The sequence below is a fragment of the Suncus etruscus genome, chromosome 1 (genome assembly GCF_024139225.1).
Source record: "Suncus etruscus isolate mSunEtr1 chromosome 1, mSunEtr1.pri.cur, whole genome shotgun sequence".
Classification (NCBI taxonomy): Eukaryota; Metazoa; Chordata; class Mammalia; order Eulipotyphla; family Soricidae; genus Suncus; species Suncus etruscus.
The window spans coordinates 156,800,830-156,826,758 of NC_064848.1; the positions used below are offsets into that span (position 1 = coordinate 156,800,830).

The 25,929-nt window shown below is 44.0% G+C and overlaps 1 protein-coding gene across 1 annotated transcript in view; it reads left to right on the forward strand.

Moving 5' to 3' along the window:
- ZZEF1 (zinc finger ZZ-type and EF-hand domain containing 1) overlaps window positions 1-12,710 on the forward strand; it is a 146,815-nt gene extending 134,105 nt beyond the window's left edge. Inside the window, 10 exon segments of the mRNA XM_049782650.1 lie at window positions 808-846; window positions 848-977; window positions 2,033-2,049; window positions 2,051-2,087; window positions 2,090-2,131; window positions 2,532-2,554; window positions 2,556-2,714; window positions 8,434-8,574; window positions 9,101-9,172; window positions 10,385-12,710. Coding sequence (XP_049638607.1) covers window positions 808-846; window positions 848-977; window positions 2,033-2,049; window positions 2,051-2,087; window positions 2,090-2,131; window positions 2,532-2,554; window positions 2,556-2,714; window positions 8,434-8,574; window positions 9,101-9,172; window positions 10,385-10,465 — 741 coding nt within the window. The 3' untranslated portion in view covers window positions 10,466-12,710.
- The last annotated feature ends 13,219 nt before the right edge of the window (window positions 12,711-25,929 follow it).

Genomic DNA, 25,929 nt, shown 5'->3' on the forward strand with positions numbered 1-25,929 from the left:
AGAAGTATAAGACTCCTTGTTTTCCCACATTCCTGGCTTGTCACCACTCCCCTCACTTCTCCCTAGCAGCAGATTCTTTCCTAAAGAGGCTCACCTTTCACCCACTCTTAGGCTCTCCTCCACCTTCTAGTTCTTGCAGCTGTTCTATATGCCTGCTCTATACCAGCTGTCAGAATGAACCTTGAACAGCCACAGATCTCATAAGGTGTCCTCCTGCTTGTATCCCTGTTCTTCCCTTTGTCCAGACAAAGACTAGTCTCCCTCATTTGAGCACACAGATCTTCACAATTAATCCCTGCCAGCCTCTCTAGAGACCTATGTCAGCCCTTGTCCACACACAGCAAGCATAAGTACCCCAGAATATACCCTTTGCTCCAAACACAGCCAGCTCCATGACATCCCACTGAGCATGTTCAGACTTTCAGTTCTGTCCTTACCTGTCTCTGTGTGTTCCCATCACCTTCTCATACTTTTCACCCCGCATTCTCCTCTTCCCAGAGACTCCTTTTATCCTCTTAATACTTCATTGTACTCTGAACACCTCTTCACTAGGACTCTTTCTCCTCCCTGCCCCTTCTTCTCTGAATGACTCCTGCCCTTCCATATTCCAGAGTGCACAAGTGTCCTTCCTGCTGTGTGCATGTTGTCATGCTCTGCCCTCCCTGACTCAGGTAGCCTGAGAGCTCTTAGAGCTCCTGAACTTTGACCCAATTGTATTTCCAGCTATGTGCTATACCCACATGGGGCTTGTTCTCAGGAACTGTCTGCTGATCAGGAACGATGTAAATGTTCTGTTTCTCTCCTTAGGATAAAGTTCATATTCCTGGGGCATTCTACCTCTCAATCAAAATTCGATACACGGTGCTGTAAGAGGAAGGCGTGTGATGAATTAGCCATGTCAAGTAGCAGTGACTTTCAGCAGGATCGACATAATTTCAGTGGATCTGAACATAAATGGAAAGATTTTGAGCTTCCAGGTAATAATAAAATTTTTTCTTCCATATATTTTATTTATTTTGAGTTTGGAGCCATACCTAGCAGTGCTCAGAGATTACTGTTCTTTTGTTTTGTCTTGGTTTTGGGCCATACCCAGCAATGCTCAGGGTTTACTCTCAACTCCCCTCTCTAGAGTCATTCCAGGTGGTATTTGGAGGGACCAAATGGGATGCCTAGGAATCAAACTCGGATCAGCCTCATGCAAGGCAAATGCCCTAATCCACTATACTATTGCTTTGACTCACAGGAGTTATTCCTGACTGCCCTTAAAAGGTCATTTCTGGTGGTGCTTGGGGGGGACTATCTGGGTCAGCCATTGTGCAAGGCAAGCACCATTAACCTCTGTACTATTTCTCTAGCTTAAGTTATATAGATCCCTTTTTTAAAAATTAGGAGCCACACCCTTTTGTACTCAAGGACCAGTGGCCAGTCCTGGCAATATTGAGCAGGGTAGAGCTGAAGTACAACTATTGCCAGATATGGAACTCGGGACTTGACCACATTCTTCTACTTGAGCCGTATCAACCTGGTCTTGGTTCTATTGATTTTTCTTGGTTTGAGGGGGTTGCACCCAGAAGTGCTTAGGTACTACTCCCAATTTGGTGCTCTAGGATTGCTCCTGGGGTACTCAGGGAACCATATATTGCTAGGGATTAAACCTGATCCTCCTCATGCAAAGCCTGCTGAACTCTCTCTAGATCCCTGGTTTTATAGACTGGTTACTTAGGGAGGTTAACCATAACTGCTGAAAGCTTGCTCTTGTGTTCAGGGATTGTTCCTGGAGTGCTTGGGGGGACCATATGTGGTTCCAGGGATTGAATCATGGTTGGCTGTATGCAAGGAAGTAGAGGAAGGCTCTATACTTGGAGTGAGCTCAGGACTTACTCCTGGCTCTGCTCAGGGATCAATCCTGGTCATGCTCAGAAGATTATTGGGGTGCTGGGGATTGAACCCAGGTGGGTTGTATACATGGCATGTGCCCCACATGCTTGTACTTTAGCACCCCCTGACTGGTTTCTAACTTGTACGCACTCAGGAGACACTCTGTATTACCCGCTTCACCTCTGACATGAGCAATACTGATTGGGGCTACAATTCACTGTGACCACAGGACACCTGGGACGATTTCAGACAGGTATGTACTCTGGCCTTTCTGTTTTCCATCATTTCTTTTCCAGAGATACTCTGTGATTTAGGAGCTGTTACTTCACCTGAACTTTATTTAAAATCCAAAGCAGGTACCCTTCTCTTCCACTAACCCCATGGTGTATCTATTGCTCTTGAAGGATAATTAGAGTTGACTCTTAAGTGTTGAAATGGCCAGATAGAACAAAAAGGTGATCTGTCAATGCCTAAACAGTCAATTGTCCTTTTAGAAATGTGTATATAAATTCAGGCAAACCTTAAAAATAAATGGTGCTTTATACTACTAAAAATTTTTAAGATGCCAAATGGTCATAGTTGTTTTACCCTAGTTATTAAAATCTGAGCAGTTCATATTTCTAAATATCTTTCTTTTGTGGGGATTGGCAGAGTATTTGAAATTTTGAAGCAGTTGTTTATCAGAAGAAAGAATTGTGCCACATCCTCCATTGGCCAAAATTTTGGGAATGGCTGGTAGGCGTTGGCCTGTCACCCAGACTGGTCACCAGCGGTTAAAAGCCATCCATCTTCTTCTGAGAATTGTGCAACACTGTAATCAGAGTAAGCTGTCTTTCCTTTCTAGTTTGCCTTTTTTGTTTGCTTACTTTATCCTCTCTTCCGCTGTTAATATTGCAATGACCAGGACTCACACAAGCTTGGATATGAGTCTTTGCCATTTAGTTGTGGTGTTTCCCCAGGGAACACTCTGTAGTTAGAGTACTCAAGACCATTATGGTTTATAGTGTTTGCCCGGTTGTTGCTGTCTTACTGCACATGTGCTTGCCAAGTTGTGTTCTGGGCATGCACATCTTTTTGCCTAGGGTACTTGCTGGATGTGGCACACTGGAGCTGCAGTGCACAAATATGCCTTGCCTTTAGGATGTCTGGAATCGCTTGAGCATTAGAAAGCACAGACTGCAGAACTGTCAGGATCACACTTCACATGTGGTGGCACCAAGAAACAATATCAAGGGGCCACCTATCAGAGAGACACTCAAAGCATCTGTGAGTCATCTCCTGGAATTTTAGATTGTCCCTAAAATTATCAGTTATTTGCTTAATGCTTTTTTGTTTTGTTTTGGTTTTGTTTTGTTTTTGTTTTTTTTTTTTGTGGTTTTTTTGGGTCACACCCGGTTGTTGCTCAGGGTTATTCTGGCTCCAGGTCAGAAATTGCTCCTGTCAGGCACGGGGGACCATATGGGACGCCAGGATTCTGACTAACCGATGACCTCCAGCATGAAGGCAAACGCCTTACCTCCATGTATCTCTCCGGCCCTTGCTTAATGCTTTTGTATCTAATTAGAAAATTTTTGGCCTTGCTCAGCCTTGGGGTCATGAAGCTATTTCCTAGGTTACTTTCCTAGAACTGCATTTTTTAGTCAGTTTTACATCTGCAGGCTAGCACCTGCTCCTACAAACTGGCCCAGTACAGATTGTGATAACCAAGGTGGTAGACCAATGGCTGTCAAATTTTCCACACTTGCAGACCATGCTAGTCTGTGGACTGGTGGTTGAAGACCACCTGTTCTAGAAGCCTGTTTTTACTCTTTCATATTTAGATCTAAAAAATTTATATTTTATATTTTAATTTCATCATTTGAAATATAGGGAGTCAGATTTATTTTTTCTTACTTGGGTCTCACACTTAACTAAAAGTTTTATATTTATGAGCAGGAAATATGACTCAAAGGTATGGATATAAGCCTTGTATATAGAGGACCCTAAGTTTCCATTCCTAGCACTGAAGGGCTCCCTTGAGCACCTCCAGATAAAGTGGCTTATCCTGGATTTTGTTCCTACTTAAAAAAAGGCAAACAAGTTAAAGACCAAGCTGAAGAGAGAGGTTAAGGTGCTTGCCTGACATGTGACCACCCCCAGTTTAATCCTGAACATTTTTATATGATCCCACAAGCACCACCAGAAGTGATCTTTGAACACAGAGATAAGATTGAACTCTAAGCACCTCCAAGGTATGATTCTTTCTCTTCCAAAATTTAAAAAATATAATAAACTGGGACCGGAGAGATAGCATAGAGGTAGGGCGGTTGCCTTGCATGCAGAAGGACGGTGGTTCCAAATACCGGATCCATCTGGTCCCCTGAGCATTGCCAGGTGTGACCCAAAAAACCCAAAAACCCAAAAAAAAAAAAAAAAAAAAAAAAATATATATATATATATAGATATAATATATATAAACCACCTCCTTACAGGAAAGGAGTTATAATTCAAGAGCATTTGCCTAGCATGTGTGACACCCTAAATATCATTCCCTGTCACCACATGGCCCCACATGCACTGTCAGGTGTGGCCCCTGTTTAAAAACAAAGTCGGGGGGGCTGGAGACGATAGTATGGAGGGTAAGGCGTTTGCCTTTCATGCAGAAGGTCATCGGTTCAAACCCCAGCATCCATATGGTCCCCCGAGCCTGCCAGGAGCAATTGTCTGAGATAGGAGTCAGGAGTAACCCAAGCGATGCCGGGTGTGACCCAAAAACCAGAAAAATAAAAAAAAATTTAAAAAAATAGGGGAAAATTGCCACATTTTCCCTCCCCATCATTATAGTATCTCTGTTTACAAAAAAGAATACTTCTTCTGGGGCTGGAGCGATAGCACAGCAGTAGAGCATTTGCCTCTGAATGGACCTCTGTTTAATTTTCAGCATCCGTATGGTCCCCCAAGCCTTCCAGGAGCAATTTTTGAGCACAGAGCCAGGAGTAATCCCTAAGTGCCTCTGTATGTGAACCAAAAACCAAAAACCAAAAAAAAAAAAAAAGAATCTCTTTTCTACATTAATTTGTTTCTAGTCTCTTGTTCATGATCTATTTTGTTTTCTTCATGCTGGCATCACACTATTGTTGCTTTTTAATACCTATCTTCCATATCTAGTATTGTCAGTCTTCAGATTCATTCTTTATCTTTAAAAATTAGTTTATTTTCGAGCTTTATTGACAAAAATATTATATTTATATATGTTTGTTTGTTTGTTTGTTTTGGGGGGCATCACACCCGGCAGCGCTCAGTGGTTACTCCTGGCTCTATGCTTAGAAATCGCTCCCAGGGGCACGGAGAGATAGCACAGCGGTGTTTGCCTTGCAAGCAGCCGATCCAGGACCAAAGGTGGTTGGTTCGAATTCTGGTGTCCCATATGGTCCTCTGTGCCTGCCAGGAGCTATTTCTGAGCAGACAGCCAGGAGTGACCCCTGAGCACCGCTGGGTGTGGCCCAAAAACCAAAAAAAAAATAAATAAAAAGAAATCGCTCCCTGGCAGGTTCAGGGGACCATATGGGATGCCGAGATTCGAACCACCGTCCTTCTGCATGCAAGGCAAATGCCTTACCTCCACGCTATCTCTCTAATCCCATATATTTATATATATTAACAAAAAATATCATTTTATTGTGTGTAATATGATGATTCTATAGTAGGTATATAATCTGAAAGGATTCCCACAATGTGGGGCTGAAAAGATAGTACAGTGGGTAAACTGCTTGCCTTGCACACAACTGGCCTAGGGACTCCTTGAGAGATTTTCATTTGGCTTTTCAGTTGTTACACTGCATCGATTGGTTCAGGTTCAAGTTCAGGTTCAGGTTCTTCACTGCTGGGGCCACACCAGTGGTGTTCTGGTTTACCTGGTCTGCAGCCAGTGATGCTGGCAGAAAGAGGGGCAGGGCAGTGCCAGGGATTGAATGAATCACACATTCCAACATGCATAATCCCTATACTATCCCCAGCCTCTGAATTTTTAAGTAAAAATAGCTTTCTTTTAAAAATATGAAAGGATGGGGCCGGAGCGATAGCGCAGTGGTAGGGCATTTGCTTTGCATATGGCTGATCCAGGACAGACCTTGGTTCAATCCCCTGGCATCCCTTATGGTCCCCCAAGCAGGAGTGATTTCTGAGCACATAGCCAGGAGTAAACCCTGAGCGTCACTAGTGTGACCTAAAAAACAAAAATAAATAAATAAATATATAAAAGGAGGGGCCGGAACGATAGTGCTGTGGTAGAGTGTTTGCCTTGCACCAGGCTGACCCAGGATGGACTGCGGTTCAATTCCCCGGCGTCTCAGATGGTCTCCCAAGCCAGGAGCGATTTCTGCAGTCAGGAGTCACCCCTGAGCATCACTAGTTGTGGCCCAAAATAAAAAATATATATATGAAAGGAAACCCCATGGTGCAAAAGAAAGGAAACATACATCCAGTCAGAATGCAGGTGATTTCAGAGTAGAAATCTCCAATTTTGTTTTTATTCAAGAGTGCTTTTGCTGTTCAGTCTTATTATGCTATACATTTGGGGGCTGGAGACCACACCCTGCAATGTTTAAGTTAACTCCTGGCTCTGCTATTATGGATAACCCCTAATGGTACTCAGGGAACCATATGAGATGCTGGAAATAGAACTGAGTTGGCTGTGTGCAAGCAAGCAATCCTACCCATTGTACTACTCTCCAGCCCTTATTCCGTATATTTTTTTGTTTTATTTTGGGGCCACTCCCGGCGGTGCTCAGGGGTTACTCCTGGCTATCTGCTCAGAAATAGCCCCTGGCAGATGCTCAGGGATTACTTCGGGCTCTGCACTCAGAAGTCGCTCTTGGCAGGCTCACGGGACTGACTATATGGGATTCCGGGGATTGAACCCGGGTCTGCATGCAAGGCAAACGCCCTACTGCTGTGCTATCACTCTGGCCCCAAATACTTTAATTTATACTACGTATAGCATTGTTGATGTTTTGACAATACTAATTATTTAGTTCGCTATGTGAAATTTTTTCACTTCGTGTGTTTTCAGTTTCTTTTCTCAATGTTTTTTTTGGGAGTCTTCCCAAGCAGTACTCACAAATTCCTCCTGGACATTCTTGGTCAACAGGGCTAAGGATGTCTTACTATTTAGGCCCTCCAGCAGTGCTCAGAATCATACCAGTGTGAAGGATAATGGAATTATTAGTTTAATTTCGGGACCGGAGAGATAGCACAGTGGTAGGGTGTTTGCCTTGCACCCAGCCAACCCAGGACAGTGGTTCTATTCCCAGCATCCCATATGGTCCCCCAAGCCTGACGGGCCATTTCTGAGCGCCGCTGAGTGTGACCCAAAAACCAAAAAAAAAAAGTTTAATTCCCACCTCACACCCTTTGGACTGAGGTGATGACTCAAAAGGCTAGAATACATGCCTGACATGAGAGAGGTTTGAGTTTGATCCCCAGGACTGCATAGCTCACAAGTAGCACCACTTTATTGGATCTTATCACTGAACCATCAGACCTGTATTATTGGGCCAATTATTGCCAGGAGTGGGCCCCAAGTATACATTCTCTCAAGTAAAAGAGGTATCAGTGCATCTCTCTGAAGGGATTTAGACTTTTTTTGGTAGTGCCAGGGATTGAACACAGGGCCTCACACAGGCAAGGCAAATGCTCTACCACTGAGGCATATCCCCTACCCAGCAGGAATCAGATTGAAAAGGTTTCTCCTCAGCCTTCCTGTTGAGCTGAGCAATAGTACAACAGGTGAGGCGCTTGTGTTGTACACAGCTGACCTAGGTTCAATCCCTAGCATCCCATGTGGTTCCCCAAGCTCCGGGAGAGATCCTTGACTACAGAACTAGATAGGAATAATCCACAACAGTACCAGATGTGCCTCTGTCCCCCCCACCCCCCCGAGAAATGAAAAGGCTTCTTGAGCAAAACCTTAGATACATGTCTTGTGAGCCTAAGATCATAATAATGACTGTTGCTGTCTTTTAAATATTAGTAAATCAATGAGTGTTGTAGAAAAGCTGAAAACTGTCAAGGAGAAACATTGATAACATTAGGATATGTTTGTTTACTATTAATAAACATGCTGACAATATTACATATGCAGAATTTTTAATTAAAATTCATATTGCCTGGGGGGATATGGATATGGACTACACTAATGATGTTCAGGGGCTATTCCTGGCTCTGTGCTGGTGGTTCTTGGAGGGCATATGTGGTGCTGAGGGTTGAACCAGTTGTCCACATGCAGGGTAATTCCCTTACCTTTTGTGTTCTCTCTCCAGCCCTGTATAGGCTATAGCTTACATTTCCCTTCTAACATTGATCTTGAGTGTTCCAATGTCTGCATGCCTTAGATCTGGATTGCAGTTTAGGTTATGCCCCCTTCCTTGTTTGTTGTTGGTGAACATGGTTGGTTTGGAGGGGAGTGGGGCGGGCAGAGAGTGATGACTTTACTGGGTGTGGCAGAGCATGAGACGACTCTGCCAGCCACCTGCCATCTATTAACAGAAACCCTCCTCCCGCAGTGATCTCTGTGACCTGGCGCTGTTAAAGCCTCTGTGGCAGCTCTTTACCCACATGGAATACAGCCTGTTTGATGATGATTTGCAGCCTGGTATCCTCCGCCCTGTGCACCGAGCCCTCACTGAGCTCTTCCTCGTCACAGAGAACCGAGCACAGGTAAGGGCTCTGCAGCTCACCCAGACTTCTGGAGATAAAGCAACTCCATGAGGTGCCCAGGATTGGGGGGTACTTGAATCTCTTGAATCACAACCCCATCTCCTCTCTGGGGTGTCTTTTGGCTCTCAGCCCATGTACTAGGAGGCAGCTGGGACTAGTTGGGCCTCGTCCATTTATCCTGTGCCCTTCCTTTACCCACCCACCCCCAGAATCACTGGGTTTTGCACCAGGGTGGCTTGTTTTGTCAGGCCTCACACCAAAGGACTGACTGGACAACAGTGAGTTCTGGAAAATAAACCGAATACAGTCTTTCTTCCTCCTCAGAACAATAAGTTTATTGAATAGAGATGAAAAGGGCCTTTCAAAGTTATTTTGCTTATCTCCTTATTTTAAACACAAGGAAACAGAGCACCCTGGAACCTGACACCTGATTTCTCTCATGAGAGGGAGCACTGTGGTTGGCTCAAAGTTTGGGGGAGGTCTCTGGGCTAGAGTCAGTTAAAGCTACACTTTGCTCTCTCTGCAGGAGCTTGGCTTGCTGCAGGATTACCTGCTGGCCTCAACCACTGATGACTATCTTCTCCGCTGCGCTGCACAGGTATTCTGTCCCCACAGCCTACCCATTCGGTCCAGAGTTGCCTCCCTGTGGCAGGACAAAGGGCCTCTGTCCCAAGGCAGAAGGACAGAAGGCACCCAGCTTAGTGTAAGCTCTGGGCCAGTTCAGTCACTGCCTCGGTGTCAGAAAGGCATTCGGCCCCATTTACAGTGTTACAGTCAACTGCAACATTGGGACACCAGCAAGAACTGTACTTTTTAAAACCAAAACAACAGAATCCTTAAAATTTATGGTTTGGTATATCCCTGACAACCTGAAATTTCCATGGAATTAGATATCAGATATTTCTGGTTCTAATTTGCTTTCCTGGCCGGAAAACTTGACAACTGCTAAATATCAGAATCTCTTTACACTCCAAAAGTTGGTTGTTTCCCCCTTTCTGATTTTGGGGTCACACCCAGGAGTGTTTGGGGATTGTCCTGGGTCAATTCTTGAAGGGGGGAAACGTTGCTTCTGATATTACTCAAGGCAATTACCTGGGTTCCATCAAGCAAGCCAGTCCATTGAGCCTCTCCCTAGCTTAGCACTTTGAAAATACTGAGGATCCCCAAAATGTGTTTTTTAATAATTAAATTATTTGATTGAATCACCATGAGATACATAGTTACAAAGTTGTTCATGTTGAGTTTCAGTCATACAATGTCCCCATTTCTTTTCCAGTGCACATTTCCCACCGCCAGAATCCCCAATTTCCTTCCCCTCTGCCTGCCTCCATAGCAGACACTTCTCTCTTTCTCTCTCCTCACTCTGTCTCACTTCCCCCCCCCCTTTTTCTTTTCAGACACTGTGGTTTGCTGTATTGTTACCAAAGGGGCATCATGCATATCACTTTACCTCTTCTCAATACCCAGTTCTTGTCCAAAGTAATTATTTCCAACTCTCATGGTCATAGTGCTCCCCTCTCTGCTCTAACTACATTCCATGTTATTTATGGCAAGCTTCCTACTATAGACTAGTCCTCCTGGTCCTTGTCTCTGTTGTCTTTGGTGTTATTGCCTTACTATATATACCACAAGTTTTTTATTAAATAAATATATATGTTTTCCTAGAGGTTTGGTGTTTTCATATAGTCTCAGTCACTTTTTCTTCCTCACTAAAATGTTTCTTTCAGTTTAGGGAACTGTGCCTGATTCATGTCTACTTCCCCTCTTCTGCTTGACTTGACATCCAAAATGTCTCTTTCTTCCTTCACAGGCTCTGCAAAACATTGCTGCTATCAGCCTGGCCATCAACTACCCCAACAAGGCCACCAGCCTATGGAATGTGAAATGTTAGCCCTGGGAAGGCATGCATGGAGCCGGCTAATCTGGCCACAGGGATTCTAGAGCAGACACCTAAACTCAGCCAAGAAAGTTTCTGTGCTCTCTGTGACCGGCTCTCCTTGAGCTCCCACTTCTACTCTGATTAGAAAACCAGGCAGCCACACCTCTGGGAACTTCCCAGGTCACGGCTAGACCCCTGCGCATACCACACACATGAGAAGAAGCAGGATCATGCTGAGTGACTCAAGGAACAAGTGGGAGACTCTTGAGATGGTTTTTTCAGATGCCAGCTACAGTCCTGGCCCCACATGAAGCTTTCAGGTGGTGCTGTGGACAGCCTGCACTTGCCCCCGGTTGGAGACAGAGCCTGCCCAGAACTGCCTTTCTCAGCAGGCCCTCCAGCCACAATGCAGGGACCAGTCCAGAGCGCCTTTTGCTTTTGCTTCTTGAGACTGGGCAGTTGTAACCAAAACCAGCGAGATCTTCTCCTAACCACCCCACCCTGGTTCTCAGCACAGGACCAGGCAGTGTCCCAGAGAAACCCTCAGTGAAGACAAGTGCCCTTGGAGACAGCCACCGCCACTATGTGCGCTTGGTCAAGCACGGCTCCCAGCACACCCACTTTTTTTAGTTGTTTTAGTAATATATTTTAGTTCCCACCTCATGGTTTTTAGAATGAATAGAACTACTTGAGAGAGCCTCCAGAGAGTGAGCAATGAAACAGCCCTTTGGGGGAAGGGCTTTTAGGGTGAGAGTTGCAGAACTGAAGAGTGTTCTCCAAGCTTCTGTACCTAAGACTTGAAGTGTTATCAGAGATCTTATTTTAGAAATCAAAAACTAAGACAGCCCCCCTCCCCCAAACACACAGGATGGTGTGGTCACCGTCATCCCCCGCTCTAGAACTCTGTGGTTACTCAGCCATCACACATCTAGCAATAATTCTATTTGCTCATGAAAGCTGTTTGCAATTTTCCTTTTTATGGTTGTCATCTCACCCTAATATGCTAATGATGATTCTCTTTTTAAATTCATACTTTGGTGAGTGAAGCTTGGTTGGCACCTTCAGAGGCAGGTGCATGAGACCTGACACATCCCTCAACATAAGCCCGACAGTGCCAGGTGATGAAGTGGGTGCTGCGTGGCCTTGGATGCTCCCTCTGCAGGGTCAGCAGCAGAAGGGCCCCAGGAACCTCTTCCCACACAAGCATCTTCTGCCTTCATGGATCAGGGGGCCACGGTGTGGCAACTTTCCACAACCCCAAAGTTAGATTGTAACTCAGGCTGAGGCTGTGTTGTGAATCCACCAGGAAGGACAATAGCATCAGCAAATTGTGCGCCTGGCCTGGGGCCCTGGAAGCTGGTACTGCAGTGCCCTCTGGGTACAATCCCCATTCCCATCTTTACCCAGCCAGCTTCTCCAGAGAAGGCCCCGGATTCGGTACCACCCAGACAAGTAGATCTCTCAGTGAGAAGGGAGCAGTGGGCTCAGACTGATGGATTGACTATCTGAAGAGGGACACTGAGACAGTGCACTCACTGCTGACCTGAGCAGAGCTGCTGGTGGTGGGAGAACAGGAGCCCCACCCATCAGGGCAGTTGCCACCAGTTTGCTCCCCTCTTCCCAGCAGGAAGATGAGTTGTAAATAAACTCTGGGCTCATCATAGCTTTCTCCATTCACCACCCTTGCTATTTTAGGATCCTTCATTCAGTTTGCATAGAAATAAGCCTGAGTTTTCCCTTCATGCAGAACTGCTGCTCTCCTGGCTGGGCCCCTGGCATCCTACCCTGCCTCTGCTTCCTGCCACTGGGTGGCATGGTTGAGCAAGGCTCCATGCCCCCTTGTGGCCATAGTCAGCCAGTGGTCCTTCCTGGATCGAACTATAAGGAAAAGAGGGATTTCCTTCCAGGCCAACATCCCTTTGACCTTAAGAGGCAGGCCCGCCTGCAATGAGACAAAACTGGCAGGAATAAAGGTATTGTGGAAACATGTGCCTAATCTATAAAGAAAATCTGTTCCAAATCATATATATTGTACAAATAGACACTATTCCTAATGAGAGGAGTGACTTATTTTCATCATCGTTTTTAATTTGTTTTCTTACGGGTTTAAGATTTTGAATTTTTCTTATTGGTTGAAAGAAAGAATTTTGATTATATTAGCTGAATGAATTCAGCCTGTATAAAGAATGTTAAGTTGCGGATAAAATATGCAAATGAAGAGAAATATATTGTACAAATTCTATATAAAACAGTACAATTGTGTGTGATTTTCTTTGTTGGGGGGTGTTTTCCCTCCACTTCTTTCTCACTCTGAATGCCAATTTCCCAAGGCCCCTTGGAAGAGCTTCAGAGTGTCAGAGCTTCTCTGGGTCTCAACACTCCTCCCTCCGGGATTTTACCCTCGCCCTGCCCACTCACCCTTCATCCTTCGGGTAGGGATTCAGTAAGCTTTTCGACGTGCTGCTCTCCAGTATTCCTGCTTCGACCATACCTCCAGGAGACCCCCAACTACTGGGTCTGTGCCTCTTCCTCGTCTCTGATTTACCACTTGCTGCTGTGTTCCTTCTCAGCTACTCTGTTCTGGGGCTGAAACTGCCTCCTGTGAAGAAGAGAAGGAAAACTCAAGAAACATCCCTTCTAGATTCTGAGGGAAGTAATAATACTGTTAATAATGCCTATGAGGATAGTTCCTATCCTCCTTCACTTTCTCTCTCCCTGATTTGGGGACAGGCTGGTGCTCATGCTATTCCTGGCTTTCCTTGGATGGTTGCTTCAAGGTATGTTCAAGGGTTCCTACATGGTTCCCAGGATAAAATTTGGGCTGTGCTTGTGCTCAGCCCACTGAACTATCTCTTCAGTCCCCCTCATACTAATTTTATTTCTACTTGTTGAATGCTTCTTTTCCTAGCCCCTCCTACAATCAGGCACCTCTGGACCCAGTTCCAGCTAAAGAGAATTAAGCAGATGCCACTGCTCCCTTGACTATAGCAGGAGAGCATGATGCTTGATATTCCTGCAATATTACTTCCATCTATTAAAAAAATAAATGAGCATTTGGGGCCGGAGAGATAGCATGGAGGTAAGGCATTTGCCTTTCATGCAGAAGGTCATTGATTCGAATCCCGGCATCCCATATGGTTCCCCGAGCCTGTCAGGAGCGATTTCTGAACATGGAGCCAGGAGTGACCCCTGAGCACTGCCGGGTGTGACCCAAAAACCAAAACAACCAAAACAAAAAAAAAAACGAGCATTTGAAGCAGAATGTTTAGGTCCTAAATTACGTGTGTGAGAGGAGAGAGGTGGTGGGGGGAGAGACACTGTTGGTGATCTCGGACAGCTGAAAGCATTTCTGACCCACAGTCCTGGACAATTTGGCGCCAATTGTTGAAAAAAAAAAAAGTCACGGGTCTGTTTCATCACATTAATATCAGCAGCAAATGGAAAACTAAATATGAAAGATTTCCCAACAAAATGACTTGGACAGTGTGTCCAGTCAGACTGCATCAATGCAGCATTACTCAGTTACTGCTTCCAAGTATTCTAGATTCTTGCAGACATTGTTTATGCCCATTGGGGTTCCACAATGTAACTTTGAGGTACAGGGGATATCTTGTATGCATGAAATCTGGATTCAATATCAAGCATCACCAAAAAATACCTATTTAATCAAAAGAAGACCTTAACTTGGGAGGCATAGTCCCTGGATCCACTGGGATTTCTTCCATTACAAATTAAACCCATCTAATTTAAGAAAACTATTTGGCAGAGAGAGAGTATAGAAGGTACGGCACTTACCTTGCATGCGGCTAACCTGGGTTCTATCCCCAGCACCCCATATGGTCTCTTGGATCCAACCAGGAGTGACCCATGAGCACAGAACTAGTAGTAAATCTGAACACTGCCAGGTATGTCCTCTCAATATGAGAAAAAATTTGAGGGGGGGGGTTGTTCACATCCGGCAATGCTCAGGGAGTTACTCCTGGCTTTGTGCTCAGAAATCACTCCTGGCAGGCACAGGGGACTATAAGGAATTTCAGGAATCAACCGGAGCCCGTCCAAGGCAAATGCCCTACCGCTGTGCTATTACTCTAGCCCTGATAGAAAAAAATTTATGATCACAGAGATAGCTCAGCTTCACATTAACTGAGTATGCTTGTCATGCAAAAGGCCTGAGTTAGATTTCAGCAATACATGGTCCCCAGAACTCCAATTGCTCCAGGCAAAACTAGCTTCCAAACTGTTGGCTCAGGCTTGGGTCCTTACATCCAAGATGATTAAGAAAAAAACCTATGGCACCATGTATCCCATGCAGCCTATTGGCTACGTTAACTGTTCTTTTTGGTTTGGTTTAATGTTTGAGGCAATACCTCACAGTGGTTACTCCTGGCTCTGTGCTCAAGAATCATTCCTGGTGGTGCTTGGGGGATTATATGGGATGCTTGGGGGAATCAAATCCAGGTGGCTGTGTGCAAGGTAAGTGCCCTGCCCACTACCTACCGCTCCAACCTCCTCATTAATTGTTCTTGATGCATGTTCTGATGGTCAAGGACAGGCCTCTTCAGAAGTGTCATGAGGGGCTGGGGGACAGCTAAAGGTCTGGAACACACACTGTATGCACAGTCCCTTCACTCAGTTTGATACCTGGCTCTGCCTGGTCCCCTGAATACTGCTGGGTGGCCCTGGAGCCCTCAGCACCACTAGGCCTATACCACCGTGACACCAGAATCACTAGGAGAGGTCCCTGGCCTCTAAACATCACTGAAATGAATTTTCATGCCCCAGACCCATCAAAAAATGTTGTCAGTTAGAAGCTAGAATTCCTAGGCATCATTTTCTGAAGTCTGGTCTTTAACAAGTAGTGCTTTTCAAGCTTTGAAATTGTCCCCACCTGATTTCACTGGCCCAAGATCTGCCTCAGAGAAAACCAAGAAAAGGAGCTAAATCCTTTCAGCACTGGTGGAAATGGTCTTCTAGAGAAAAAAAAGAAATGGAAATGGCGTTTTTTTAGTCTTTTTTTTTTTTTTTTTGTCTTTTTTTAACCACACCTGACTATGCTCAGGATCTATTCCTAGCTTTGCTCAGGACGCCTTCCTGGCATGCACGGGGGGCCATGTGGGACGCTGGTGACCGAACTCGGGTCAAGCGCGTGCAAGGCAAGCACCCTACCTGCTGTTCTATCCCTCCAGCCCCGAAATGGCGTTTTTTTAAAAGCCAAGTCAAGGGCAGTATGGAGCAAGGTAAAAAAAAAAAAAAAAAAAAAAAAAGTCAGGTCAGTCCAACTGTTTCCCATTCCCTCCCAAGCTCCTTCCCTGACATTTTCCCTACAGGTGAGAAGAAGCAGCTCCAGCACCTCCCTCCCCCCCCCTTATCCTTCCCCAGCCTTCTGAGAGCCTCCCTTTATTATGCATTATAAAGATGATATATTCCAGCCTGATTTGAGTTGAGTTGAAAAAGCCACTCAGAAGGCAGAAAGTACAGAGGGCAAAGGGCTTGCTTGCAAGGGACTGCTCCCAGTTTATCCTGGTCCCCAGCATCAACAAAGGAAAAAATAAAAACTGTTAAGAAACCTAGGTGCAGGCCAGAGAGATAGCACAGTGGCATTTGTCTTGCAAGCAGCCGATCCAGAACCTAAGGTGGTTGGTTCGAATCCCGGTGTCCCATATGGTCCCCCGTGCCTGCCAGGAGCTATTTCTCAGCAGATAGCCAGGAGTAACCCCTGAGCACTGCCAGGTGTGGCCCAAAAATTAAAAAAAAAAAAACCTAGGTGCAATAAAATGATCTTTCAAGAATGAAAGTGATGGGGCTGGAGCAATAGCACAGCGATAGGGCCTTTACCCTGGCCAACTCAGGACTGACCCAGGTTCGTTCCCCAGCATCCCATATGGTCCTCAAGCCTGCCAGGAGTAATTTCTGAATGCAGAATCAGAAGTAACTCCGAACATCACTGGGTGTGGCCAAAAACAAAATGAAGGTGAAATAAAGCTATTCTCAACTTAAAATGGAATTTGTTGCTGCCAAAACCGAAAAGTTTTATGTAGAAAGTGAATGACTCCAACCAATCAATACAGTTCACATGTAAAGATAGTGGTAAAGGTAACTGTCATTATAAGAGAAAATATAAACAAGTACTTCTTGCACAAAATAATATGTAATTATCAGATTCCATAAAGTTGGAACACATCATTTGCATGTGAGAACCAGGGTTTGCACCCAAGACCACCATAGGAACTAACTCGTGGGCACAATTGGTCATGGCCTAAAAACAAAAAAGTAACAATGTATGATGAGGTCTATTACATGTATAAATACCATATATATCTGGATGAGTAGATAGTACAGGGTTAAAGTTTGTCAGCTTTCATGTGGCCGACCCTGTTTCCAGCATTGCATATGGTTCCCCAAGCACTGCTAGGAGTGAATCCTGAACACACAGGCAAGAATAATCCCTGAGCAGAAACTAAAAAAAAAATAGGATATATTTGTTAATAACAGGAAAAATCTGGGGCCGGAGAGATGGTATGGAGGTAAGGCGTTTGTCTTTCATGCAGAAGGATGGTGGTTCAAATCCTGGCATCCCTTTTGGTCCCCTGTGCCTGCTAGGGGCGATTTCTGAGCATAGAGCCAGGAGTAAACCCTGAGTGCTGCCGGGTGTGACCCAATAATCAAAAAAAAAAAAGGCAGGAAAAATTAGTATATGAGAACAAGCAGTCATATAAGCTAACAATAACTCCAAATGCTGATTCAAACAATAGGAACAAATAAAGAGAACAGAAATTATAAATTAATGAATAATATAACAAAATCTATAAATACAGCCTTTTCTACACTCAGATATCTTTATGGTTATAAATGATATAAAGTAATGATTATAGCAAATGGTTGTTGGGCTTATTTTAACATTTACAATATAGTATATAACAGGAATACCACAAAAAGGAGAGACCAGGGCCAGAGAGATGGGTGGTAAGACCTTACACATTGGGACGCCGTGGATTGAACTTGGGTCAGTTGAGTACAAGCCAAATGCTGTTCCTGTGGTCTTATGGCTCCAGCCCAACATTTATGTTTGAATAATTAAATCATTAATAATGATTAAATTAAATAACTATTTGAATTATTAAAGTGATGGAAAAATAAAAGGCCTTACATTACACATGGAAGATCTAGCCAGGGATCTTAAACTCAATTTACCTGGAGGCCGCAGGAGGCAAAGTCGGGGTGATCCTTGAGTGCAAAGTCAGTAGTAAGCCTTGAATATTGGGGGGTGTGACCCAAACAACTAAAACAAAACAAAACAAAAATCCTCTAGGGCAGGGCTACAAAATGTTGTATGAAGGGCCGAAAACAGCCCGTGGGCCATGAGTTTGAGACCCCTGTTCTAGACTCAATTCCCCAAATTCCCCAACACACTATTTGGTCCCTGGAGCCAGCCAGGAATTATCCTGAAGGAAGAGGAGAAGGGTTACAGTTAAAGAGGAAAATTTCTATTTTTTTTTTTAGTATTAAAATTAATATAAAGGACTGGAGCAATAGCACAGCATTAGGGCATTTGCCTTGCACACAGGCGACCAGGATAGATCCAAATTCAATTCGTAGCATCCCAGATGGTCCCCTGAGCCTTCCAGGAGTGATTTCTGACCACAGAGCCAGGAGCAGCCCCTGAGTACCACTGGGTATAGCAAAAAAAAAAAATTGTATAAACATGAAAATAATTCTAAATTAAGATATATCTAGAAAATCTTTCACTAACAATTTAGGAAATAATGGGGGAAACAGTAAAAAGGGGGCCTTTTATAATGACAAAGGGTCAATTCATCAGGAAGATAGAACTATTATATAAACAAAGATGCACTTAATAATTGAAAACCAAAACACATAAAGCAAAACTGACAGAAATGAAGAGAGAGAAAAATGATTTAACAATAATAGAGACTTTAAGGCTCCATTCTCAATAAAGCATAGAAAAACTTGGCAGGATATCATACAGGAAATTGAAGGTTTAACATTGTAATTCAACTAGAATTAATAGTCATCTATGGAAATTCCACCCAACCACAGTAGAATATGCCTTTTATTTCATTTTTTCACGTCAGAAGCTTAGGGAACCTTGGGCCTCTCCAGTAATATTTGACTGTGCAGGTTGGACAGTTCAGTGCTTGTATCCAGCACTGCTCTGTGCAGGCAAAGCAGTTCTGGGGCCACTAGGGTTATAGCCAACAATGCTCAGGGTGCAGAGGTTTGAACTTGGATCCCTGCATAGATAAGAAATGCATCCTTGAGGCCAAAGAGGTAGTGCAGACCAAGCACATGGCCAACCCAAATTCAATCCCCAACACCCCAGGAGTGATCTCTGAGCACATAACCAGGAGTAAGTAAGCTCTCAGCACCATTGGGTATGACCCAAAAACCAACAAAAGAATTGATTACCACCAAGCTATCTCCTGTCTCTTGGCTCAAAATATGTGTTTTTGAATAGCACATTGAGCATTTTCCTGAACAGATCATATGCTTATAGTTTGATAACATTGATAACAAGTAAATTATTAAATTGGTCATCATTGGTGCTGAGATTATGGGAATTTATTTTCTCCCTTTGTGTTTTGCACTGTTTTCTGCAATCAATGGATAGTACTTATAAAAGAGGGAAATAAAGGGGTGTGTGTGTGTGTGTGTGTGTGTGTGTGTGTGTGTGTGTGTGTAACATTCTATTGTGAGAGTTTGCTTTTTCAAGTTTTGTTTTTTATATTTGTCATAGGGTTTGGCCTTCTATGCTCCAGGCTGGAATATAAGGCAGGTTTCCTGCTTGGGGAGTTGTGTTTTTCCAGGTTGCCTTAGAGGCGCTGGGAGTTTGGAACAAACAGGAGGTGGCCTTTCTCACAGAACCCTAACTCTGGGTAGTCCCTGGGGCCTGGGTCACACCATACAGTGCTGTCCCCTGTACCCCACACAACAGCCCTACAGCCATAGGCCTCACTGCACACTTAGCACAAAGCACTTGCAGTAGTCTGAGTCCTAATACGAGCACTTCACCTTATGACCAGGACTTCCCAGTCTGTTTCCTTCCCATCTCTCAGTCAGAAAGAAGGCTGTGTGACAGGCCTGAGCAATTAGAACTTTCCAGTCGCCTTGTAACCATGAGTGGTCCCAGTCTGGGCAAGTGACTCAGAATAAAAGTCTGTCCTAGTCTTTGACCACATTTATGGAGACTGGGTTCTTTCTTAGGTCCCTCAAAAAACAAAGCACGGTAATTCCTGATAAGCACTAAAGTACACATAAACATCTAGGAAGGTGCCTCCAGAAAGTGTATGTGTAACACTTCAACTATGTGTGTGAAACCCCCAGCAGGCACTGTGCCCACGTGTGTGTGACATTTGATTAACACCACAACAAAGAAGGGAAGGGTGAAATTGAAGTCACACTCCTTCAAGTTTGACTTTCCTAAAACCCAATCCTCAAACCTTCCATACACTCCATTTACATTCACATTTGGTCTTACAAGTTTTCATCTTTCCATTTAATCAGTTTCACATTAAAACAGGCTGTAGTGGGCCCAGAGAGATAGCACAGCAGTTTTTGCCTTGCAAGCAGCCTATCCAGGACCTAAGGTGGTTGGTTCGAATCCCGGTGTCCCATATGGTCCCCCGTACCTGCCAGGAGTTTTTCTGAGCAGACAGCCAGGAGTAACCCCTGAGCACCACCGGATGTAGCCCAAAAACAAACAAACAAACAAACAAAAGAGGCTGTAGAGATAGCACAATGTAAGGTGCTTGCCTTGAACATGGCTGACCCGGGAAGAACTTGGGTTTAATTCCCAGCATTCTATATGGTTCCCGGAGCCTTCCAGGAGCGATTTCTGAGCTCAGAGCCAGGAGGAATCCCTGAGTGCTGCATGGTGTGGCCCAAAACAAGATAAAAAAAATCCAAAATATTTTCTTTTTTTTCTTGTTTTCTTTTTTTTTTTTTTTTTTTTTTTTTGGTTTTGGTTTTTGGTTTTTGGGTCACACCCGGCAGTGCTCAGGCGTTACTCCTGACTCTACACTCAGAAATTGCTCCTGGTGTGCTCGGGGACCTTATGGGATCCTGGAATTCAAACCATCATCCTTCTGCATGCAAGGCTAATGCCCTATCTCCATGCTATCTCTCTGGCCCCCCAGAATATTTTCGTATCCCCAACAGAGACCTCTTCATTATTTTTCATATTTAAAACACAGTCTATATATATAAAGACCCTCATTTTTAAACAATTTATAATTTTTTTTTCTCTTTGGGCCATACCCTGTGACGCTCAGAAGTTACTCCTGGCGGGGTCAGAGAGATAGCATGGAGGTAAGGCGTTTGCCTTTCATGCAGAAGGTCATCGGTTTGAATCCTGGTGTCCCATATGGTCCCCTGTGCCTACCAGGAGCAATTTCTGAGCATGGAGCCAGGAGTAACCCCTGAGCACTGCTGGGTATGACCCAAAAACCACACACACACACACACACACACACACACACAAGAAGTTACTTCTGGCTTTGCCCTGAGAAATCACTCCTGGCTCGGGGGACCATATGGGACACTGGGGATCGAACCAAGATCAGTCCTGGATCTGGCCATGTGCAAGGCAAACACCCTACCACTGTACTATCACTCCAGCCCCTATAGCTACATTTTTAATTATTACACCATGAGATACAGTTATGAGGTTGTTCATTATTAAGTTTCAGTCATACAATGTCTAACACCCTTCATCAGTGCACATTTCCCACCACCAATGTCCCTAGTTTCTATCCTGCCTCCCACTTGCCTCTGTGGCAGACATTTTTCTTCTCGCTTCCTTTTTTTCTTTTAGACACTGTTGTTTACAATATTCATACTGAAGGGATATCTTGCATATCACTTTACCTATTTTCAGTGCCTCATTCTTGTCCAGAATGATCATTTCCAACTATTATAGTCATAGTGGTCCCTTATCTTTCCTAACTGCACTTCCCCTCTATTTATGGCAAGCTTTCTACCATGGACTGGTCCTCTTGTTCCTCATCTCTATCGTCTTTGGGTAGTATTATTATTATACTATTTTTTGGTATTTTTTCTTTTATTTAAACACCATGATTATGAAGTCATTCATGATCAAGTTTGTCTTACAATGTACACCACCCTTCACCCATGAACATTTCCCACGATCAATGAACCCATTTTCCCTCTTCCCCACCTGCCTTGGGGCAGGCATTGATGCCATACTACCTTTTTTATATATCCCCAAGTGAGAACAGTCTTTCTATGTCTCTCCTTATCCTCTGACTCATTTCACTTAGCATAATACTCTCCATAGCCATCCATGTATAAGCAAATTTCATGGTTTCACTTCTCCTAACAGCTGAGTAGTATTTCATTGTATAGACATACCACAGTTTCTTTATCCACTCATCTGTTCTCAGGCACGTGGGTTGTTTGCAAATTCTAGCTATTGTGAATAATGCTTACACTGAACATAGGAGTGTAGAGGGCTTTGTTGCTTTGTGTTTTAGGACCCTTCTAGTGTATTTCTAGGAGCTGAATTCCTAGGAGCTGGAATTTGAACCATAGTCCTTCTGCATCTAAGGCAAATGTCCTACCACTGTGCTATTTCTCTGCCCCCCCCAGAATAATTTCTGAGCACAGAGCCAGGAGTAAGCCCCAAGTGCTGCCGGGTATGCCCCCCCAAAAATAAAGGGCAGTACTTTTATTCATTGTTGATGGGAATGTGGGAATGTTGTCTAGCATAACCCCTATATAAAACACTGTAGAGTTCTCAAAAAGTAGAAATAGACCTGCCATATGGCCCAGAAATTCCACTTCTTGGTATATATTCTCAAAACACAAAAACATCCATTCAAAGATATGTACACCAATGTTAACTGCATAACTCAGTACCATAGCTAGGATATAGAACCAATCTAGGTATTCAAGGACAGATAATTGATAATGAAGATGTGGTATATACACACAATGGGATACAATGCAGTTTCAAGAAATTATTAAGGGACCGGAGAGATAGCATGGAGGTAAGGCGTTTGCCTTTCATGCAGAAGGTCATCAGTTTGAATCCCGGCGTCCCATATGGTCCCCCGAGCCTGCCAGGAGCGATTTCTGAGCGTAGAGCCAGGAGTAACCCCTGAGCACTGCCAGGTGTGACAAAAAAAAAAAAAAAAAAAAAAGAAAGAAAAGAAAAAAGAAAAGAAAAGAAAGAAAGAAATTATTAAAAAAAAAACATGCAATTTGCCGCAACTTGGATGAAAGTGGAAGATACCATGTTAGTGAATTAAGACAGTAAAAGGGGGTCGGGGCCCGGAGAGATAGCACAGCGGCGTTTGCCTTGCAAGCAGCCGATCCAGGACCAAAGGTGGTTGCTTTGAATCCCGTGCCTGCCAGGAGCTATTTCTGAGCAGACAGCCAGGAGTAACCCCTGAGCACAGCCGGGTGTGACCCAAAAAAACAAAATAAAAGAAAAAGAAAAAGGGGTCGGAAAGATAGCACAGTGATAGAGCATTTGCCTTGCGTGCAGCCAACCCAAGATGGATGGTGGTTCGAATCTCGGTCCTGCCAGGAACAATTTTTGAGCTCAGAGCCAGGAGTAATTCCTGACTGCCGCGTATGCTCTCTGGAACCTGCCAGGGGTAATTTCTGAGCGCAGAGCCAGGAGTACCCCTGAGTGCCGCTAGGTGTGACCCCCCCCCCAAAAAAAAAAACAAAATCAAAAACAAACAAAAAATAGGAATGCAAAGTGTCAAAAGTGGGACACTTTGATTATCCTTAACTCTAGGTTATAGAAATGAGGACAGGGAAGGAAATAAATTGGGGAAGAAAATAAATAATAAAAAAGGGGGCTAAAATCATAGTACTGCTAGTAGGGAGCTTACCTTACATGTGACCATCCCAGATCCTATTCCAAACATCTTATAGAGTCCCTGTGGGGTTGAATTCTGAGTGCATAGCCAGGAGTAACCCCTGACATTGCCAGATATAGCCCCAAAACTAAAAAAGAAATCAAGGAGTGGGGGCAGAGTGGTAGCACAGCACTAGAGCGTTTGCCTTGCATGTGGCTGACCCAGGATGGATGTGGGTTCGATCCCCTGGATCCCATATGGTCCCCCAAGCCAGGAGCGATATCTGAGCACGGAGCCAGGAGTAACTCCTGTGCGCTGCTGGGTGGGGGTGGGCCCTCCCTCCCCTCAAAAAAGCAAATCAATAAAGTAGAAGGAGGACAGGATATAGAGGTGCAGTATTTATCTGAACCCCAGGGCCAACAACACTGAAAGCATGAGATCCAACTATAGTAACCAAAATTAAGCCCTGAGCACCACCAGGTGTGGCCCCAAAACAAAACAAAAGTATGTGTAAAACTCTATTACAAACATTGTAGATCATGATTCATTTATTTAAATAGGTAAACGGGTTAAAAAAAATAGTATTCATGGGCCTGAGCAATAGTACAAATGTTAAAGTGCTTGCCTGACACATACCTAACTCCTGTTTCATCCCCAGAACTTCACATGGTCACCTAAGTACCATCAGGAGTGATTCTTGAGCACAGAGCAAGAAATAATTCCTGAGTACCTTTTATTTTTATTTAAAATTTACCTCCCAAGAAATTTATTTTACTTGGTAATTCCACTGGCATTAGTTAGTACAAGTGACTCCATTTTATCTCTTTAGTCAAAGCCTGGGGCCAGAGTGATTGTACAATGGATAAGATGCTTGCCTTGCACACGTTAGACCAAGATTCAAACCTTGGCATCCCATATGGTCCCCAAAGGATTAGTACCCTGTATGTAGCCCCAACCAAAATAAGCCCCCCAAAAGCGTTTAAAAACAAGTCAATTACTTACTTTTACATGTTTTGGACTTTTTAAAATTTGTTTTAGTTTGGGGGCAACATCTGACAATACTCAGGGCTTACCTCTAGCTCTGCACATAAGTCCTTGTGGTACTCTGGGGACCATATGGGATATGGGGAATGTACCCAAGTGAGACTCATGTTAGGCAAGTGCCCGACCAGCTATACTATCTCTTTAGCCCCAGTCTATTACTTTCTGATTGATAAAAAAAAATGTTATATCCAAATGTGTAACTTTAAAAGCTACATCTTTTCAAGTAAACCATTATATTTCAAATTAAATATTTTCTTTACCAAAATTATCTCTCATTTTTAGTTAAATCATCTAACAGTTTTATCTCCCCATGATCCTCCATTTTTAGTCAAATCATCTAACAGTGGGGCCGGTGAGGTGGCGCTAGATGTAAGGTGCTGCCTTGCAAGCGCTAGCCAAGGAAGGGCCACGGTTCAATTCCCGGCATCCCATATGATCCCCTCAAGCCAGGGGCAATTTCTGAGCACTTAGCTCAGTAACCACTGAGCATCAAACGGGTGTGGCCCCCAAAAATCATCTAACAGTTTTATCTATAAACAAAACAACCATGACAGAGACATATGAGCATACAGCTAGATATAAAAGTCACTAATTTTTCATTAAAGTTTTGATACCTGGGACTGGTGATAGTCGAGGGGTTAAGGTGCAAACCTTACATGGACCTAATGAACATCCAAGACGGAGCATCAAAAGACCCAAGAATCTCCAGGAGAGGCCCTTTCTGAATACCAGTTGAAAGCCTACTCCCCCAAAAGAAAGGAAAGAAGAAATTTTAGATACATGTATAAGAAAATAGTTGACAAATGGCCAAAAACTGAGAAATGAGCTGACCAAGGTAGGCTGAGGTGGGGGCTACTGTGGTGGAGAGTATGATGATGGAACTTATCTAAAACCCTGTCATTAACAGTATTGTGAATTATAGAGCCTAAAATTTTTTGTTTGTTTGCTTTTGGGGAGCCACACCTGGTGGTGCTCAGGAGTTATTCCTGGCTCTGCACTTAGGGGTCATTCCTGATGGTTTTTGGGGAACCATATGGGATCCTGGGGATTGAACCCAGGTCAGCCGCTTGCAAGACAGATACCCTACCATCTGTGCTATTGTTCTGGTCCCAAAACGCCTCAAATTTAAAATAAAGATATATATTAGAAACCATGCCCCACAAATACAGTCGCTATATCTGCATTTGGACAGCTCTAGAGACCCAATCTATTCTCAAAAGAGATGTAAATCAAGCCATGAAAAATTATGGGTATACTGGCCACTCAGCAACCTCAGGAGGAGTGGGCAGGCCAAGCCCCCACTCTGCTGAAGCCATGCACTGCTGCACCCATCACTCATAACTGCCACTCTGACAATAGTCCTAAAACACCACTCCATTAAGGCTCTCTGCAGAGACACCAAACTGGCCAAGCTCTTGTTGCTAGTTAATCATTCTGTTACTTCTTTTGTTTCTGACCATTAAGTGAATACAATATACATTGTATACAATATACACTTAAATTGGTGTATTCCTACAGGGATGACAATATTAAACAAAAATAGAGTTATCATGCAGCTGCAGTCCAGAAATTTCAAGCACTATT